Source organism: Mandrillus leucophaeus, unplaced genomic scaffold, assembly GCF_000951045.1.
Source record: "Mandrillus leucophaeus isolate KB7577 unplaced genomic scaffold, Mleu.le_1.0 Scaffold55, whole genome shotgun sequence".
Classification (NCBI taxonomy): Eukaryota; Metazoa; Chordata; class Mammalia; order Primates; family Cercopithecidae; genus Mandrillus; species Mandrillus leucophaeus.
The window spans coordinates 2,755,521-2,775,554 of NW_012105919.1; the positions used below are offsets into that span (position 1 = coordinate 2,755,521).

Consider the following 20,034-nt stretch of genomic DNA (forward strand, 5'->3'; position numbering starts at 1 on the left):
AAAAAAAAAAAAAAAAAGAAAAAGGAAAATACGGAGATAAAGACTAGTTCTCCTAAGATTTCCTTCAGCTTTCCTAGTCTCTGTTAAGTGACTCTAGTTTATAGCAGCCTATATATTGCAGGGGCTATTCCTGAGTCTGTCTGTCACGGGGTGTTTCTTTGGGGGCTCTGCTTCTGCTGTGAGTGACAATTTTCTTTTTTTGGTTTCAGAGCTGTGATTTGTGGTCCCTAGGGGTGATTATCTATGTGATGCTGTGCGGATACCCTCCTTTTTACTCCAAACACCACAGCCGGACTATCCCAAAGGATATGCGAAGAAAGATCATGACAGGCAGTTTTGAGTTCCCAGAGGAAGAGTGGAGTCAGATCTCAGAGATGGCCAAAGATGTTGTGAGGAAGTGAGTTCATGGGCTGCTGGGCAGGGAGGCCAGGGAAGCCTCCAGGTGGTGGAGCTCAAGGGAATGTGGGTAGAGAAAAGTCATTGGTTTCCTAGGCAGGCTCCTCCCCGTTTTAATATCACAGAAATCTCTCTGGAGCCTGAGGTGACTCTTCTCAGTGTCCACACCTGGGTGCGAATGAAGCTTTCCTCCCTCCTGTTGCATCCCTAGGCTTTGTCCCCAGGGTGTGAACCCAGGTCCCTCCATAGCCAGTCTCTGCACATTAATTCAGGACCCTAAATTATAAACCTGGCGTACTCTCCTCCTTACATGTGAGCCGACATGTCATTTGGGACAGATACAATGCCAGGAGGTGAACTAGGTGCTGAGATGACAAACAGCATCCTTGGATGCTGTGGGCATGTGGGTTTGTCAGGCCTGAACCCCACCCTCCACCTTGACACTGCCAGTTGGTTGCTCTGACATATCTTTTATTTTTTTTGAGATGGAGTCTTGCTACGTTGTCCAGGCTGGAGTGCAGTGGTGCAATCTTGACTCATTGCAACCTCTGCCCCCTAGGTTCAAGTGATTCTTCTGCCTCAGCCTCGGCAGTAGCTGGGATTACAGGCGCCCACTACCATGCCCAGCTCATTTTTGTATTTTAAGTAGAGATGGGGTTTGACCGTGTTGGCCAGGCTTGTCTCAAACTACTGATCTCAAGTGATCTGCCCACCTTCCCAAGTGCTGGGATTACAGGTGTGAGCTACCACACCCAGCTGCTCTGACATATCTTAAGATGGGAAGATTTAGTAAGAATTAGGGCTAGGGAGTGGGTGAGGGAGAGTTGATATTCAGAGTCTTTTGGTAGCTGGAGGACTAGGTAGGAAGTCAGACCTAAATTTGAATATGTTTGTTTTTTCTGCCCACCTGTGTGGGAGGCTGGGTGCCCGTGGACTTAGGCACTGCTCCTGTCTTCCCACTGCTGGGTCTTCACTGAGCAGTGTCTCCCTTGTTGATCTCAGTCTCTTCCTCTGTAATGGGATGAAGGTACGTGTTTAGGGGCAATACCTGGGAACTGTCTCCCGACAGTACAGCCATTTCTCCATGGAAATTACTCCCTTTCAAAAGTGAGCTTGTTCTGTTGATTGGAGGGTGGGAGTTGGGGCCAGGTTCTGTGTGCTGTAAAGAGGAACTGTTTTCTAAAATAGACAAGTACAAGTTTTTAGGAACGTGGGTGCAATGATTAAATCACCATCTGTCTTCACATGCTATTTCCTTGCTGTAATCCCAACTATTTGACCAAAATCTCAATGTCCTAGAAGTAGTTCTTTGCCAGCTTTCTATAAAATACATTTCCTGTCCCTAGAGCAACACTGATTATCTTTTTGGTTTTGGGATCTTCCAAATAATCCTTACTTTAGAATCTGAAGCCATCTGTTCAGAATGATACAGAGGAAGGTGGCAGACAAGCTGAAGGAGCAGTCAGGCATGTTGTCCTGACATTTGTAATGAGAGATGGAGTTGGAAGGAGGGAACGGGCTGAGATGAGCTAGAAACCACATCACTGGGAATGAACGAGATGGAAAGAAGCATGATCTGAAGGCAGACAGCACAGAAGCAACGCCCTGGGCTTAGAAGGAAATGCCATCCCTGTCTCAGAGACTCTAGGTTTTTAGCTTTTGAATGTCTGTGGAATAATGGGCTCATGTCCTGCCATATGGTGACATCTAAGAGTTTTATCTTGGGTAGCAACCTGCTTCTCCAGAACCTCATGACCCTTCAACTAATTCTGCACCACTGTCAGCCAAAAAGAGCACTCTGAGTTCCTTTTGGAAGTTAAAGCCCATTGTCCTAGAAACCTCAGTATGGAGATTCAAGGTCTTAGGAACTATAAACCATAGGTAGGATTACCTTATTAAACCCTAGAACTCAAAAGTATCACTGGATTAAGCCTTTTTCTACCTTTGTAATCTCACTTTTTGCAGTATAGAAAAGATTGCCTCAAGCCATAGTACCCCTACCAGTGATTGGAGACTAGAATCCCACCTGTGCTCTGCAGGTGGAAGGCCCAGACTTAACAGAAGTCAGAAGCAACCAGAGTTGTTTAGAGCCAGGTCCAGGAACTTCCTATGACCTTTTAGTAGCAACTGTGCATGGCAGCCCTGTTGGCGTTTTCTCTACAGGCTCCTGAAGGTCAAACCGGAGGAGAGACTCACCATTGAGGGAGTGCTGGACCACCCCTGGCTCAATTCCACCGAGGCCCTGGATAATGTGCTGCCTTCTGCTCAGCTGATGATGGACAAGGTTTTGAATATTTACTTTGTTGACTGAAAAGACTGTTGGGAAGGAATGCTGGGGCTTGGCTCAGTGAGGGGTTAAAGGCAAAACAGTGCAGAGTACACGATCCTTCCCAGAGAAACATCTCTGGTTTCCTCAGAGTCAGGATCCAAAATAAGGAACTTCTTTTGGTAAAAGACCAAATCAAGGCCTAGTGAATACACACTAAGGGAGCACTCAAAGGAATAGCCTCCATATTTCTGCTACAGGACTGGGGGCACAGAGCAGTTTAAGATACCCTCCCTTTCCCCAAGGGGTTTAAACAAGACTGGCTGAGAAGGCAAGGCCAATAAACATGAAACAAAGAGGGAACATTTCAAACATCAGAGCTTTGCATGTTAACTGTTCTGTGAATGCTGTGGGAATTCAGAAAAAGAGCACATCTTTGAAGGGATGTAATTTGCCCAAAGAGAAGGCAGAACCCCTCACATGTATTAACTATCTACTCAAATTCTTCAAGGACAGCGCATGCCCAAACATGAGAACTCAGATGCTGCAACACAGTAGACAGTTAATGTAACGATGATGTATTTGCATCTGTTTTGTTGCTTATGCTGTTCACCACACACAGGCATCGTCAGGAAAAATAACTTGGCCTCACTAATGGGAAGTTAATGAGACGGGTGTGTCAGGGCCAGGCTTTGCAAGTGGAGAGAGGGGTTTAAGTCTTAGTGGGACGCAACTGAGAGGCCACGGCAGCTTTTTGAGAAGAGATTTCCCACTAGGAAGGTATTTAGAGATAGTCAGTCAGACTTGGCAACTCACGGACTTGCCAACCTAATACTTCTGCCGTAATCTAGAAGTCAGGGGTGGCTATGGGAGCAGAGAAGTAGAGGTGAATAGGCTCAATAGTTTTGAAGAAAAATTTCTACAGCTTTTTGTGATAAGACTAGATATAAGGGGACAGGAATGACATATCTGGTGATAATATTGACAGGAGGTGGGGGTTGCATTGAGCTGAGATCCACCACTGCACTCCAGCCGGGGTGACAGAGTGAGACTATTTCAAAAAAAAAGTGGTCAGGATGTGAGTGATCAACTTTGGAAGTGTAGAACACTGTCCAACCAAGCCCTGTCTAGGAGCCTAAGCTCATGACTTTGAGCTGTTTCCTTCTTCTGTCAGGTCATTACTGATGAGGTGGATGTGAAGGTGCAGAAAGGCATAGCCAGGGCTGGTATGAGTATACAGAGCCCTTAGATGAGTTCCAACTTTTCCTGATCTAATTTCATGCTCACCATGGAACTACTTTTTAAAATAGTCAAATTTTGACTGGGTGCAGTGGCTCACACCTGTAATCCCAGCACTTTGGGAGGCTGAGGTGGGCGGATCATTTGAGGTCAGGAATTCGAGACCAACCTGGCCAATATGATGAAACCCTGTCTCTACTAAATATACAAAAATTAGCCAGGCGTGGTGGCACACACCTGTAATCCCAGCTACTCGGAGGCGGGAGAATTGCTTGAACCCAGCAGGGGCAGAGGTTGCAGTGAGTCAAGATTGCACCACTACACTCCAGCCTGGGAGACAGAGCAAGACTCTGTCTCAAAAAAAAACTTTTGTTGTGAAAACTCAGATGGTACAGCAGTGTTAAAAGAAAAAAAGTTCCCTTTCATTCCCCTGCCACAGTCACACCCCTCAGAGGTGAGGTAATCTATGGCTTGATGTATACTTCCTGATCGTTTTCTGGGATACGTACACAGATGCACACATTTTGTCCTTTTAAAATACAAAAATGGAAAAAAAAATTTAAAAAAAAATACAAAAATGGGATCATATTCCTGTGAAGCCTTCTGATGATTTGGTCTGCCTGTAGTGAGATCATACACTGTTCACAAAAGCACAAACTTCAAGAGTTCCAGGCTCCATGAGAGCTATTTCTCACTGTAAATTATTTGACTGGTTGTGGCCTCCGTCATGTGGCCTTAGGCTTGGCCATGCCCTCCATGTGAGATGGTCAGGGGTCTGAGCTGTCAGGGCTGAGGTGAATCAATACCGTCTGTGAGACTTCTTGGGCAGTAGCCTGCCCCTCTTTCCGCTGATGTCCATATGTGCCTCTCTTTACACTTCCCCTCAGTAGTGGCTATGAGTGGGGATCCTGCTGGTATTTCTTACTTGCTTTTCTGTCGCCCCACCAGGGAAGAAGGGCTAGCTGTTGTGTGACCTTTGGTTGGCCTGGTGTTCCCTGGTTCCTGCTGATCCATGGGGAAGAGTCCTCTGCCTTATCAAAATATTTCTATTCCTTCAACATAAGAGTGAAATTGCCTTCTTAGTACTTTGAGCTTTTCCTTTCCACTTTCTTAGTCTGGCTTTTTAGGTGCCCAGCAATGAATATGAAAAACTGACGGCAGTGTTTGCATTCAGGCAGTGGTTGCAGGAATCCAGCAGGCTCACGCGGAACAGTTGGCCAACATGAGAATTCAGGATCTGAAAGTCAGCCTCAAACCCCTGCACTCAGTGAACAACCCCATTCTGCGGAAGAGGAAGTTACTTGGGTAACTGAGCTTATTTCTTCGATTCTTCTTCATGGCTGGAATGGCTGAGTACTGGGTTCTCAAATTTAAGAAATTTAACTTGCTCAGCTAGGGATCTTTCTTTGGCCTCTGAAGAGGGTGGAGAGGATAAGCTCTTTAAATAGTATCAGGAGTTGGACACTATTGTTATTTTTCTATTGTTATTTTTCTGATATATCTGTTGCCTTATATTTAGAGTTAATATCTGTCCAGAGTTGGTTTTTGGATTCTCACGTTGTCATTACCCCTCCCTCAAACTCTTAAAGCACCAAGCCAAAGGACGGTGTCTATATCCACGACCATGAGAATGGAGCCGAGGATTCCAATGTTGCCTTGGAAAAACTCCGAGATGTGATTGCTCAGTGTATTCTCCCCCAGGCTGGTAAAGGTCACACCATTTACTAATCCTTTGTGTGAGTGTGAGTGTGTGTGTGTGCAGGGGTGGGTGGGTGTATGCATGTACATGGCAAAAGGAATGGCTTAATTTTGGGTTGTCTGTTTCATCTTGTGTTATAAGAAAAGTATATTATATAAGGTAGTCTGTGCCCACTAAAAAGACTGGACAGTGGGAGTTCAGAAATGCAGTTAAGTTCTACCTCTCCTTTGGTTTTCTGTGAAATTTCTAGTTTAGACTTAATTGGTAGTGTCAGGTGCAAGCATGCAATTTTGTGTTTTCTTAGTTTGACAACAAGGGCACAGATTGGGGGATGGAGAATGGAAAATGTGGGTAGGGTCTGAATCTCATTGCAGGCTGTTCACCATTTCCAGAGCATTTTGAGTGCAAGGCTGCCATTAGCTCATAAATATGAGAATACCTCCCTAGTTCAGAAGTGGCTCCTGCTGTTACTCATATCATGGGCAGCATGATATGAGTGGGTCTTTGGAGTGAGACTTACACGTGGGTCCTTTGGAGTGAGAGCTTTCTTTCGTTATGTTCTCTCTCCACTCATCGGCGGGTGAGGGGCTGTTCTCAGCAGATAGATGCTTCACGTACTAGGCCAGAAAATGGATATCTCCCTAGATTCCTTGGGTTTTAAGAGAACTCATATAGTGTACCTCAGATAGCTTTCTAAAGTAAGAAATGAGCTTAGCAGAGAGAAAGTAGCCCACTCTCCCACTTTTGGTCTTTGGTTGACCAGGTGTCTTGTTCAGCAATAGAGTCTGCCACAGCCTATTTCCCATCCCCCCGGTGCTGAGACTCTGGGGCCATCAGTGGATTTGTATGAAGATGTCAGAGTAAAAAAGAGTCCAAATACCAGATGCAGTCTACATAATGTAGGGACTAGCAGTAAAGCCCGTGTCTGGTGAAGTTTTGCACATTCAGTCATCATTTTTCAACCAGTTGGACATCACGTTCTTCCATCTCTCACACTAAAACCCCATGATGCTGCAGGAAAAATGCAAATTCCTCTTCATCCTTACCAATAGGAGAGAATGAAGATGAGAAGCTGAATGAAGTAATGCAGGAGGCTTGGAAGTATAACCGAGAATGCAAACTCCTAAGAGATACTCTGCAGAGCTTCAGCTGGAATGGTAGGAGCCTTCATCACTCTCTTCCCCAGGAATACAGACAAGTGATTATGTTTAGAACACATAGGATCTCTTTGGCGCCTGAGCTGCGGCTGTTTTGAAATGAAGTGAGGCTGGCTGGAGAGTGAGTGGAGCATTGTGGAATGGGGGTTAGCTCTATATTAACTGCCCCGGCATACCTGGATATCTGGCCCTTTCACTTATTTTCCAGAGTTCAAGTGAATTGTGTGTTGCAGATTCAACACTGGAAAGCCCCCATCACACACCACTTGGGTAAAAAAAAAAAAACCCAGATTTCAGAACTCCTCTCGGATACCAGGACTATTTACCATGTCATTAAGAAGCAACAGATGCTGAAGGGGAGAGAGAGGACAAAGTGTCAGCAAGTCCACCCTGCTGACCCCGCTGATCTGCTTAGCTTAGAGAAGAGCTGTTTCACGAAAGAGGAGAAAGTTTGCCAAATCTACTGCTGGTTAAGTTTTTTTCCCAAAGCAAATAAGGTAGAGATGTATTTCTTGAACTGCCTTTTTTTTTTTTTTTTTTTGAGGCGGAGTTTCATTCTATCCCCCAGGCTGCAGTGCAGTGACGCAATCTTGGCTCATTGCAACCTCTGCCTCCCGGGTTCAAGTGATTCTCCTGCCTTAGCCTCCCGAATAGCTGGGACTACAGGTGAGTGCCACCATGCCCAGCTAATTTTTGTATTTTTAGTAGAGATGGAGTTTCACCGTGTTGGCCAGGCTGGTCTTGAACTCCTGGCCTCAAGTGATCCACCTGCCTCAGCCTCCCAAAGTGCTAGGATTACAGGCGTGAGCCTCTGTGCCTGGCTTGAACTGATTTTAATATTGTCTTTCCAGTTGAGCAAACTGTACTAGACTTATGCTCCAGGATGCTCAGGGAAGGGGGCAAACTTAAGATTTCAATGCCTCACTTGTTTCTTTTTTTTTTTTTTTTTTTTTGAGACGGAGTATCCCTCTGTCACCAGGCTGGAGTGCAGTGGTGCGATCTTGGCTTACTGCATCCTCCCCCTCCTGCACTCATGTGATTCTGCCTCAGCCACCCAAGGAGCTGGGACTACAGGCACGCACCTGTATTTTTTTTTTTTTTTAGTGGAGACGGGGTTTCACCATGTTGACCAGGCTGGTCTCGAACTCCTGACCTCAGGTGATCCACCCACCTTGGCCTCCCAAAGTACTGGGATTACGGGTGTGAACGACGGCACCCAGCCTGCCTCACTTGTTTCTTAGACATGCCATAAGAAATCTAAAGTGCTAGCCTGGCCATTCCCATTCTTGGAGGAGATTCACTTTCCTGGGATTTTTTTAAAGAAAAATTTGAGGGCCAGGCACGGTGGGTCATGCATGTAATCCCAACACTTTGGGAGGCCAAGGCGGGCGGATCATGAGGTCAGGAGATCGAGACCATCCTGGCTAACACGGTGAAACCCCACCTCTACTAAAAATCCAAAAAAAGAAAAGAAAAAAAAATAGCCGGGCGAGGTGGCATGCGCCTGTAGTCCCAGCTACTTGGGAGCCTGAGGCAGGAGAATTGCTTGAACCTGGGAGGTGGAGGTTGCAGGGAGCCGAGATCACACCACTGCACTCCAGTCTGGGCAACAGAGCGAGACTCCGTCTCAAAAAAAAGAAAAAAGAAAAATTTGAAATGTCATTTTAGAAAAGTGATCACATATGAAATATGAACTTCAGTGAATTTTCACAAGTAAACACTCCTCTGTAACCAGCACATAGATCATGTAGTAGAACATGCGTCCTCTTCCAGTCCCTCCCTCCCTCCATTCAAGGGTAATCACAGTCCTGATTTCTAGCACTGTAGCCTCATTTTGCCTGGTTTTGTATTCTTTGTGAATGGAGTCAAACAAGTCTGCATTCTTTTATGTCTGGCTTCTTTTAGTCAGTTATATTTTAGTCATTATATTTGTGGCATCCATCCATGTTGTGTGTAGCAGCAGATCATTCATTTTCACTGTATGAATGTGTGCTATATTTGTCCATTGTACTGTTGAATGGACTTTAGGATTATTTCCAGATTTGGGGAATTAAGGGCTGTGGTGAATACTCTTGTGAATGTCTTTTGATGAGCTCATTTATCTTACGTGTATAGGATTAGAATTGCTGGTTCACGGAGGTCTTCATCTGTCTGGCTTTAGTGGGTACTGCTACCAGTTTTTCAAAGTGGTTGTATGAATTTATGAACTCCCACTAGCAGTGTTTGGGGGTTCTGGTTACTTCATATCCACACCAGCTCTTGCTATTGTCTTTTAAAAAAATCTTCGTTATCTTGGTTAGTTTGTAGGTGGTATTGCAATGTAGTTTTAGTTTGCATTACCCTTAAATGTACCCTTAAAACGTACTGATGTACGTTTTAAATGTTTATGGGCCAGTTAGATTTCCTCTTTTGTGAAGTACCTACTAAGTCTTTTGCCCATTTTTTTTTTCACTGAATTGTGTCTTTCTTATAGATATATAGGAATTCTTTATATATTCGGATATGAGTCATTTGTCAGCTGTATGTATTACAAAGATCTTCTCTCTCTTTGTGGTTTGCTGGTGTGTTGTGAGCTTTGGATTTTTACTGCCAGGTTAGTGGAACGGTACAATTGCTACCTGAAAAATGGGGGCTCTGAACTGCTTTTGATCAGTGGTGGGGGTGGTTCCTCCACTGGTGAGGGTGAATTTGATACTGGTAAGGTGGACCTTATTGGGCCTCTGTCAAGAGTCTGCCACCTCTCAAAGAATTTGAGGGCTGATCTTGTTCTTTTTTGGTTTTCAGGTCGTGGATTCACAGATAAAGTAGATCGACTAAAACTGGCAGAAATTGTGAAGCAGGTGATAGAAGAGCAAACCACGTCCCATGAATCCCAATAATGACAGCTTCAAACTTTGTGGTTTTTTAAATAATTTGAAAAATTATTCTTAAATGTATAAAGTAATTTTATGTAAATTAATAAATCATAATTTCATTTCCACGTTGATTAAAGTTGCTGTATAGATTTAGGGTGCAGGACTTAATAATAGTATAGTTATTGTTTGTTTTTAAGAAAAGCTCACGTCTGGAGATACACTATTACTTTAGGACTGTGTAGTTGTATATTTGTAAGATGACAGATGATGCTGTCAAGCAATATTATTTTATTTGTAATAAAATATACAAAAATCACTTGCCAGCAGTAGATAAAGGACCGACTATACTGACTTTTCTGATTAGTAAACAGCTGAATTAAGGACTCTGGATTCTGGTTTCAATTGCCCTGTGTATTTGTTTTCCACACCATTGCTAGATGAGCTCTACTGCCAAGACATTTTTGTGGCTCAGTCATTGCAGACTGCCTGCTGGAACTCACAGAAGGCACACTTGAGCTTGGGGAGCCAACTCCCATGATGAAAGAAGAAGGAGCTGAGCCCTCATTTCTCCTGTACCTAATTCCTTAGAGAAAAGCAGGAACATTTCCTTTTTGTCATATTTTTAAAAAGGGTACTGGTGTGTTTCTTAAATCTAACAGGGTTTTCTTTTGGGTTTATTCTTTTTTTTTTTTTTTTTGAGACAGAGTCTCGCTGTTGTCGTGGAGGCTGGAGTGTAGTGGCACTATGTCCGCTCACTGCAACCTCCGTCTCCCAGGTTCCAGCGATTTTCCCTCAGCCTCCTGAGTAGGTGGGATTACAGGTGCCCACCACCATGCCTGGCTAATTTTTGTATTTTTAGTGGAGACAGGGTTTCATCACGTTGGTCAGGCTGGTCTTGAACTCCTGACCTCAGGTGATCTGTCTGCCTTGGCCTCCCAGAGTGCTGGGATTACAGGCATGAGCCACTGTGCCCGGCCTTGGGTTTATTCTTTGTTTGTTTGTTTGTTTTGGGATGGAGTCTTGCTCTTGTCACCCAGGGTGGAGTGCAATGGCACAATCTCGGCTCACTGCAACCTCTGTCTCCCAGGTTCAAGTGATTCTCTTGCCTCAGGCTCCCAAGTAGCTGGGATTACAGGTGCCCGCCACCATGCCAATTTTTGTATTTTTAGTAGAGACAAGGTTTCGCCATGTTGGCCAGGCTGGTCTCGAACTCCTGACCATCCGCCTCAGCCTCTCAAAGTGCTGGGGTTACAGACGTGAGCCACCAAGCCTGGCCTATTCTTTATATGTTTAACCGGAGCTTCCCTTTCTCCTTCCAGGAGGTCCTGCTTTGTCCTTTCCCCTTCCCTGCAGCCTTCAGCTCCATCATTCCTTTTTTCCGTTCCCTGTTCCTCCGGTCCTGTTTTTGGAATAATTTGTCTGAGAAATGTACACATAATTGAAGTGGGACTATTGGATTATCATGTAAGATGATCCAGTTTTGGGTTTTTTTTTTTCATAAGGCTGCCTTGTTTCTCTGTAATATGTCTGCCTGGGTTTTGTGTTGGCATTCTCTGGGCTTTGTTTATCCTGTTTATTACCCTTCATTTTCAGGAAGCACGATTTTGGCCCAGAGAGCAGCTGTTTGAAGGAAAAAATAAGGCTAGGTCTTTTTCAGTTTTCTGTTGTGCGTATGGGTTTCGATAACCAATTTTCGTGTGTGTGTGTGTGTGTGTGAAGCAGTTTTTGGTGGATACTTACTTTGGTACATAGAAAAGCTGGCAGGTAGGCTCCACCTCCCAGAGCAGAGGGAGAGGATAGTCATCTGTTATTCAGTTTTTTCTCATCGCATTCTCTTCTATCAGAATTGATCTCACCAGCAACTTATTTTCTAACTCCTCCACTGTGCTGAGTAATTCCTCCACCCTGAGTCTTCAGGATGACATTCGGTTAGTATGCCCTGTATGTGTGTGACTGCCTGTGGGAATAGATGATAAAAACACAAAGTGTCTTCAGAATTACCTTACTACATTGGTTCCTTTTTTTTTTTTTTTGAGATGGAGTCTCGCTCTGTCGCCCAGGCTGGAGTGCAGTGGCGCAATCTCGCCTCACTGCAAGCTCCGCCTTCTGGGTTCACGCCATTCTCCTGCCTCAGTCTCCCGAGTAGCTGGGACTACAGGTGCCTACCACCACACCCAGCTAATTTCTCTTTGTATTTTTAGTGGAGACGGATTTTCACTGTGTTAGCCAGGATGGTCTTGATCTCCTGACCTCGTGATCCACCCGCCTCGGCCTCCCAAAGTGCTGGGATTACAGGCATGAACCACTGCGCCCGGCCTACATTGGTTCCTTTTTATCTTGGAGAATTTGTAATTAAAAGATATTTTTTGAGGTAAAGTTCACTAATCTTAGGTGACTGGTAACTGTTGTAAATGGATTTCCTTTAAGGAGAATTGAATATATCTCCCCACCTCCCCACCCCCCACCACCAGGATAGAGTCTCGCTCTGTCCCCCAAGCTGGAGTGCAGTGGCTTGATCTCGGCTCACTGCAACCTCCACCTCCCGGGTTCAAGCGATTCTCCTGCCTCAGCCTTCCGAGTAGCTGGGACTACAGGCAGGCACCACCATGCCCAGCTAATTTTTGAGTTTTTAGTGAGACAGGGTTTCACCATATTGGCCAGGCTGGTCTCGAACTCCTGACCTTGTGATCTGCCCACCTTGGCCTCCCAACCTCATGATCCACCCACCTCAGCCTCCCAAAGTGCTGGGATTACAGACATGAGCCACCACGCCTGACCTGAATACTTTTCATGATGGCAAAAATCTAACAGGCAACAGAAAAAAACCCAACATTTTTTAATTTACTGACCAGAGAACTTGGCTGAGAGTTGAATTAAGCGCCTGTTGTGTTTTTCAATGAAATGCAAATCTTACAGATCGCTTCTTACAGTTAGGAAAACTGCACTAACTTTTGTGTAATATTAGAACAACTGTAGTTTTCCTATCTTAGGGCAGAGGTTCAGTATTCCATGGGGAGAAAAAAACAGTAGTAATTACCTTTGTTACTGTTCTTTTCTTTAGAGGAATCTTCTAGCATATCCAGTATATCCGTAACTTCTTAAAATTGTGACTTGGGTGTCTTCTAAAAAGGCTCAGGATGATTTTTTTTTCCCTTCAGTGTATGCTGAATTTTAGGTGCGATGGAAAAGGTATCGAAAGTGATCCTTCCTTTGACTCTGAGCATCTGTTGCCCATGTTTCAGTTACTTCAAGCTGAATTCATGTGACCCTTAATATAAGTGCTGTGTCCAGACACATCCAAATGAGCACCAAGCTGGAAGTTTGTGAACACTCTGGAGGATGCCCCAGCTGTTGTAACGCAACAGCATGCCTTGAAAAAAAACAGTAGCTCCCAAGGGACTCAGCATGGCTTGGTCTTCGAAGTGGAGTTTTGTTTGTGTATTCCTAGTCCAGCAGTAAATTCTACTTTAACATAACCGTCAGGTTTGCTACTCGAAATTTGCACATAACTGGAAGTGAAATGGTATCTTTCTCATATTTTTTGGCCTAACACCTACACCTGTGGAAACAACACTGTAAAAACAATTCTTATAAAGCAGCAGGTTATGCTCTCCTGTTTGCCTACATGATTTATTAACCTTCTGCTTATTAAAGCCATTACTTGTCAAATACTTTTAGACTTTACCACAGTTATAAAAGTCGGCTTGATGTAGTAAAAAACACTTGTATCTCTCTAATGTATGAACATAGGAGAATGCCAGTCTGAATTTATTGTTTGAAACATAGATAAGGCTCAGCGCGGTGGCTCATGCATGTAATCCCAGCACTTTGGGAAGCCGAGGCGGGCGGATCACCTTAGGTCAGGAGTTCAAGACCAGCCTGGCCAACATGGCGAAACGCCGTCTCTACTAAAAATACAAAAATTAGCCAGGTGTAGTGGCACATGCCTGTAATCCGAGCTGCTTGAGAGGCGGAGGCAGGAGAATTGCTTGAACCGGGAGGCACAGGTTGCAGTGAGTGGAGATCGCCCCACTGCACTCCAGCCTGGGTGACAGAGCGAGACTGCATCTCAGAAATAAATAAATTAAAATTAAAAAAGACGTGATCCTGCTATGTTGCCCAGGTTAGACTCAAGTTTCTGGGCTCAAGCACTCCTCTTGCCTCAGCCTTCTAAGTAGCTGGGACTACAGGAGCAAACCACTGTGCCTGGCAGGAATTACTCTTTAAAAAGAGTTTATGTTGCTTGTATTCATTTGAGAAAAAACGAGTTGAAGAAATGGTAATTGTTGGTCAAAGAAGCCAAAAGATTTAAATCAGGTCTAGTGTGTGGGTATGTGTGTGTGCATGTATTTATTGAAGAAAATATGTTTCAATTTGAGAATCAGAAAATTGGATACTTCATTTTAATTGTTTATTTAAAGTAGAATGTTCTATTCTTGAATCTTCTTTTATCCCGCTAAATGGCTTAACCTAATTTGCCCTGTCTATTTTGGTTAAGACACAGGGAAACACCCTAAAATCTGTGATAATTTTCAAAATATAATTTTAAGAAGCTTTGTGCTTACATAAATCACAAGAAGTACAGCTGGAAATCATTTCACTTTTCTTGCTGTAAATTTTTTTAGTGGGTTTGTGACAGTATAAATTTTCTTGCTAGATGCTACTGATACATTGTATTATCTGTATTAGGAATTAAGGAATAATGAATAAATTGATCTGTTCTCATGCTGTTACCTAAGATCTGGTACCATTACATTCCTTTCTGTAGTCATATCTCATATTTAAAAGGTCTCTTGTTGTAAATATTTGACTTGCTGTAAAATTATGCAAGATAAAAAATGTAGAGCTTTATTTTTCTTCATCTAGAATGCACAGAATAACTGCATAAGGAATGGGTGCATAGGGCTTCTTTTCCTTTTAAATTTGTACTGCTAAATACACCAAGGAAACTGACATGAAAACCAAATTCAAGGACTTCCACAGACATTTCAGGTCGATTTTAGTTCCAAACCGAAGAAATCTTTTAAAAGTTCTTCTATAGCCCAGTTTTCTTTTCTTGATGAAATGTTAACTAGACATCTGGTTAGTCAGCTTTTATTTTGACCCCACAGTATTTTTTGAGACGGAGTCTCACTCTGTTGCCCAAGTTGGAGTACAATGGCGTGATCTCGGCTTACTGGAACCTACGCCTCCCGGGTTCAAGCAATTCTTCTGCCTCAGCTTCCTGAGTAGCTGAGATTACAGGCGCGCTCCACCACGCCCTACTACTTTTTGCATTTTTAGTAGAGACGGGGTGTCACCATGCTGGCCAGGCTGGTCTTGAACTCCCAACCTCAGGTGATCCAGCTGCCTCAGCCTCCCAAAGTGCTGGGATTACAGGGGTGAGCCACTGTGCCCGGACCCCACAGTTTGTTTTTATATTAGGGCAGTTGGAGGAACTGAACTTTGATCCTGATCCTTTATATACCCCCATGGTGAAACTGAGCCCATTTTACTTAACACGTAATATATCTGTGCTTTAGGAAAACTTGATAGAGAAGATTATATGCAGATATAAAATATCTAAACTCATTTGTTATGAACCGGCAATAATGAGGGAAAACTTGGACATACACATACGGATTTTCTTGAATTAAAGAAAAAAAAAACCAGACACTGACAAAGGAGAGTTGAACTGAGAAATGGTACCCTGAAAACTGCAAAAATGAGGGAAAGAGGCAGTGGGCCACAAAGAACTTTGTCCTTTTCAGAGCTCCCCAGGGAAGCCCTGTCCCCTTCCCCCCACCCCCTGCCAGAATGTTGGGTTTCAAAGAATGAGCAGATTAACGGATATCAAGTTGTGTGGCCTGAGCTGAGGACAAAGAATAATTTGCCTGAGTTACAGTACTGGCTGGATCACTACAGGCCTTCTGCTTGGAATATCTCTCCATGAAGGTAAAAGGAATATAACTAAGGAAGATTACAGTTGTTGCCGTTGGAAGGAAGACATACTAAAGAAACTGCCGAAGGCCAGGAGAGAAGCAGGAAGAGAAACACAGCTTGAAGTTATCTATAAGACTCAGAATTGGGCAAGAACTGCCAGTGAGGGAGCCAGTGTAGATCTGAGACTAACATCTGAGCCTCCAAAGGTTTGTGTGCGAGGGGGAGCTCTGCTGATGGATATAGGCCCAGAATCAGTAACTGATTTATTTGGGCCATGTCAGTGCTGGCATTATTAAAAGACTCTGCCAACATCCTGCTGTATCTATGGAAAAGCCAAGTGGCCTTGGAAGAGGTTAAGATAAAGTTCCAAACTTGGGCTCCACAGAAGTGGAACTTGAGAATGGGGCTAGTACCCGGACCTTCATGTATCAGGTTAGAGATTTTGCTGCTTTTGGTGATTTTTGTGCCAAGCATGCAGTGTCACCTGGGATCAATCTATTACTCTTTCTATGAAATAATTATTCCAAAGAGGCTGACAGTCCAGGGAGGAGATAGCTCAGTGGAAGGACTGTCCTACTTGCTATTTATGCAAGGCCAGAGGCACTTGGTTCACTTGAAGGTGAAGAGAAGCCATTTTGTGAATAACTTTCCAGTCTACAGTTACCACAATGGCATCCTGGGGCAAGAATCGCCTTTCATCTCACATGACTGCCACTATGAAGGCTACATAGAAGGAGTGTCAGGTTCTTTCGTTTCTGTCAACACCTGTGCAGGTCTCAGGGGCATCCTGATTAAGGAGGAAAAATCTTACAGCATTGAGCCCATGGACTCTTCAAGACGGTTTGAACATGTGTTATACACCATGGCACATGAAGCGCGAGTCTCCTGTGGTGTCACTTCCAGAGACAGCCATGTGGTGTCCACTAGCTGGCAACAAGGGAGCAGGAAGCCTCCTGATCTACAGGCGCTGTCCTACTTGTGGTCACACACCAAGTACGTGGAGATGTTTGTTGTGGTCAACAACCAGCGGTTCCAGATGTGGGGCAGTAACATCAATGAGACGGTCCAGAGAGTAGTGGATGTCATTGCTCTGGCCGACAGCTTCACTAGGGGAATAAACACAGAGGTGGTGCTGACCGGAATGGAGATTTGGACCGAGGGGGACCTAATAGATGTCGCAGTGGACTTGCAAATCACACTCAGGAATTTCAATCGCTGGAGACAAGAGATGCTCTTCCGTCGTGCGAAGCACGATGTTGCCCACATGATCGTCGGGCATCATCCTGGACAGAATACGGGCCAGGCCTTTCTCAGTGGTGCCTGCTCAAGCGGTTTTGCGGCAGCTGTTGAATCCTTCCATCATGAAGATGTGCTGTTGTTTGCAGCCCTGATGGTCCATGAGCTCGGGCACAACCTGGGTATTCAGCACGACCACTCGGCCTGCTTTTGCAGAGAGAAGCACTTTTGCCTCATGCATGAAAATATCACAAAAGAAAGTGGCTTCAGCAACTGCAGCTCTGACTACTTCCACCAGTTCCTTCGAGAACACAAAGGGGCCTGCCTATTTAACAAGCCACGGCCCAGGGGCCGCAAGCGTAGGGATTCTGCCTGTGGAAATGGCGTGGTGGAGGACACGGAGGAGTGTGACTGTGGTTCTGCCTGTCACCTCGACCCATGCTGTGATCCCACATGTACTCTGAAGGAGCATGCTGAGTGCAGCCATGGCCTCTGCTGTCTGGACTGCACTTTCAGAAGGAAGGGGTTTTTATGCCGTCCTACTCAGGATGAGTGTGACCTCCCAGAATATTGTGACGGTAGCTCTGCAGAATGCCCTGCAGACAGCTACAAGCAAGATGGCACGTTGTGTGATAGAATTCACTATTGCTCTGGGGGTCAGTGTAAGAACCCTGATAACCAATGTGTGAATATATATGGGTACCCTGCAAGATCTGCCCCGGAAGACTGTTACATTTCAATGAATACCAGAGGAGACCGGTTTGGAAACTGCGGCCATCCCACTGAGGATCAGCAAACATATGTTACATGTTCAGATGATAATGTATTTTGTGGGAAACTCATATGTACAGGTGTTCAATCCTTACCACGAGTCAAAGCTCAACATACAGTGATCCAGGTCCCTCATGACAATGACTGGTGCTGGAGCATGGATGCCGATAACATTACTGATACCCCTGATAATGGCAATGTGCACGTCGGCACTTCTTGTGCCCCAAACAAAGTCTGCATGGATTACTCCTGCGTTCATCACTCTATACTCCTGTATGACTGCAGACCAGAGGAATCATGTCATGGGAAAGGAGTTTGCAACAATTTAAGGCACTGCCATTGTGAGTCTGGTTTTGCTCCTCCTGACTGTAAAAATCCAGGAAATGGAGGCAGTGTGGACAGTGGCCCCCCGGGAATGCAAGTTACCAACAACAGTGAAAGTGGTAGTGAAAGTATTGCTCGTGGTCAAAGTCTGAGACAAGACTTAGACTATAAACTGGTAGTGTTACTAGTCCCTTTGTTTCTTGTACTATTATTGTGCTCTCTACTTACAATATCCTACCTCTGCTCTGAAGTTCAGACAGCAGTGGCTGAAGTAGAGGAGGCATCAACAGAGACAACACTGGAATCAGAGTTGACTTCAGCAGATCTAGTCCCAATAGCAGAAGAAATCCTACCACCAGGTGAGGAGGCCCCACCACCAGGAGCGGAAGCTCCACAACCAGGAGAGGAAACTCTACCACCAGGAGAGGAAGCTCCACAACCAGGAGAGGAAACTCTACCACCAGGAGAGGCCCCACCAGCAGCAGAGGCCCCACCAGCAGCAGAGGCCCCATCACCAGAGGCTGCCCCACCACCAGGGGCTGCCCCACCACCAGAGGCTGCCCCAGCACCTGAGGCTGCCCCACCACCAGAGGCTGCCCCAGCACCAGAGGCTGCCCCACCACCAGAGGCTGTCCCAGCACCAGAGGCTGCTGCCCCACCACAGGCCCCGCCACCAGAGGCTGCCCCTCCACCAGAGGCCCCACCAGCACAGTAGGCCCCTCCACCAGAGGCCCAGAAAGAGCCCACACCAAAAGAGGAAGCAGATAAAAGACAGGGAAGGCTAAAAGAGAAGAGTGAAGGATGAAGCCAAATATCTCAAACATGTCAGGCATTGAGTGGGAATAAGAAGCTCATAGAAGCAAATGTGAAGTGAGAATTGGTGTCTACAGAGGCTGTGACTGGACTATGTAATCTGTAGAAACATACTAATGTACGAAGAGGGATTTCCCGACATACAGTATTCATTGTAAACTCATTATATTTTCATACATAAAATCATATATAAAATATTCTTTATTTCTGTTTTTTCATGTTTCATGAAATAATTTTAGCTCTTCTCATGGGTCTTTGCTATCAGTGTCTTGTTTCAGTTGGGCCAGTTTCTGAGTCACCCAGTTTGCTTTTCAGGGCATATAAACTTTCATTCACATGATCTGACATAATGTATTATCAATTATCCATGCCTGCATTGTTGTGACTAGGTTATTCATCCCAGTAATAGTGACCCATTATGTTACGAATGTTATTATAATGATTGAATGTTCTAATAAGCCCTGTCTGCTTCTATTCAATAAATACAGGTGATTTTAAATAAAAGTTTTTTTCCACATGAATCATCACTCCAGACTCCAAGCAGCCTAGTGCTTGGGATCCTTTATTTTGGGGCTCTATGAAAGGGGGTAAACCTGATCCAGGGACATCTCACACACTCCGTTTGGGTGTATGGAGGAGGGAAGGCAACCTAGGCAGTATGTGAAGTAGATTGTAAAGTGTAAAGTGCTGAGTTCACATTTGAAGTATTTATTTCTTCATTTTTTTTTTGTCTTAATGATTCTACTGAAGTTCCTTTTTCCTTTATTGACAATTTATAGGAACATCTTGAATTACAAGTAACAGAACTTTTTTTTTTCCCTTTGAGACAGACTCCCACTCTGTTGCCCAGTCTGCAGTGCAGTGGCGCGATCTTGGCTCACTGCAAGCTCCACCTCCCGGTTCACGCCATTCTCCTGCCTCAGCCTCCCAAGTAGCTGGGACTACAGGTGCCTGCCACCACTCCCGGCTAATTTCTTTTTGTACTTTTAGTAGAGGTGGGGTTTCACTGTGTTAGCCAGGATAGTCTCGATCTCCTGACCTTGTGATCCGCCCACCTCAGCCTCCCAAAGCGCTGGGATTACAGGCATGAGCCACTGCGCCTGGCCAGTAACAGAATTTTCAGTATGGTAGTCATTTCTCTGTGAAGTAAGGACATAGTAAGTATAACAGTAACATTCTCCATTCTGTGCCAGGCCCAGTGCTAAACACCTTACATTCACTGTCTTCATTTAATCCTCCCGAATGCCCTGTGAAACCTCCAACTTGTACATGAGGAAACAGAGACTGAAGAGTTTGCTCTAGTGCTAGCCAGTAAGTCGTGGGACCTGCATCCCTCCCCAGGAATGAGTGAATCTA

The 20,034-nt window shown here is 44.8% G+C and overlaps 2 protein-coding genes across 3 annotated transcripts in view; both read left to right on the top strand.

Moving 5' to 3' along the window:
• MAPKAPK5 (mitogen-activated protein kinase-activated protein kinase 5) overlaps positions 1-10,002 on the top strand; it is a 59,294-nt gene extending 49,292 nt beyond the window's left edge. The window contains exons 9-14 of one of the 2 annotated variants that reach the window (XM_011997889.1): positions 210-397; positions 2,560-2,680; positions 5,076-5,206; positions 5,491-5,606; positions 6,653-6,757; positions 9,542-10,002. In XM_011997889.1, coding sequence (XP_011853279.1) covers positions 210-397; positions 2,560-2,680; positions 5,076-5,206; positions 5,491-5,606; positions 6,653-6,757; positions 9,542-9,636 — 756 coding nt within the window. In that variant the 3' untranslated portion in view covers positions 9,637-10,002. Of the gene's footprint in view, positions 1-209; positions 398-2,559; positions 2,681-5,075; positions 5,207-5,490; positions 5,613-6,652; positions 6,758-9,541 lie in introns of both variants that reach the window. The other variant, XM_011997888.1, reaches the window with a different exon arrangement.
• Positions 10,003-13,262: 3,260 nt separating this feature from the next.
• Positions 13,263-18,580, top strand: LOC105552274 (disintegrin and metalloproteinase domain-containing protein 1a-like). Its single transcript, XM_011997890.1, has one exon. It carries the CDS (start codon positions 15,809-15,811, stop codon positions 18,578-18,580), a length of 2,772 nt encoding a protein of 923 aa, XP_011853280.1. The 5' UTR covers positions 13,263-15,808.
• Positions 18,581-20,034: the final 1,454 nt, after the last annotated feature.

Excerpts from the sequence above, each read along its gene's own strand:
- LOC105552274 (XM_011997890.1), top strand. The coding sequence starts at position 15,809 with ATGTCAGTGCTGGCATTATTAAAAGACTCTGCCAACATCCTGCTGTAT.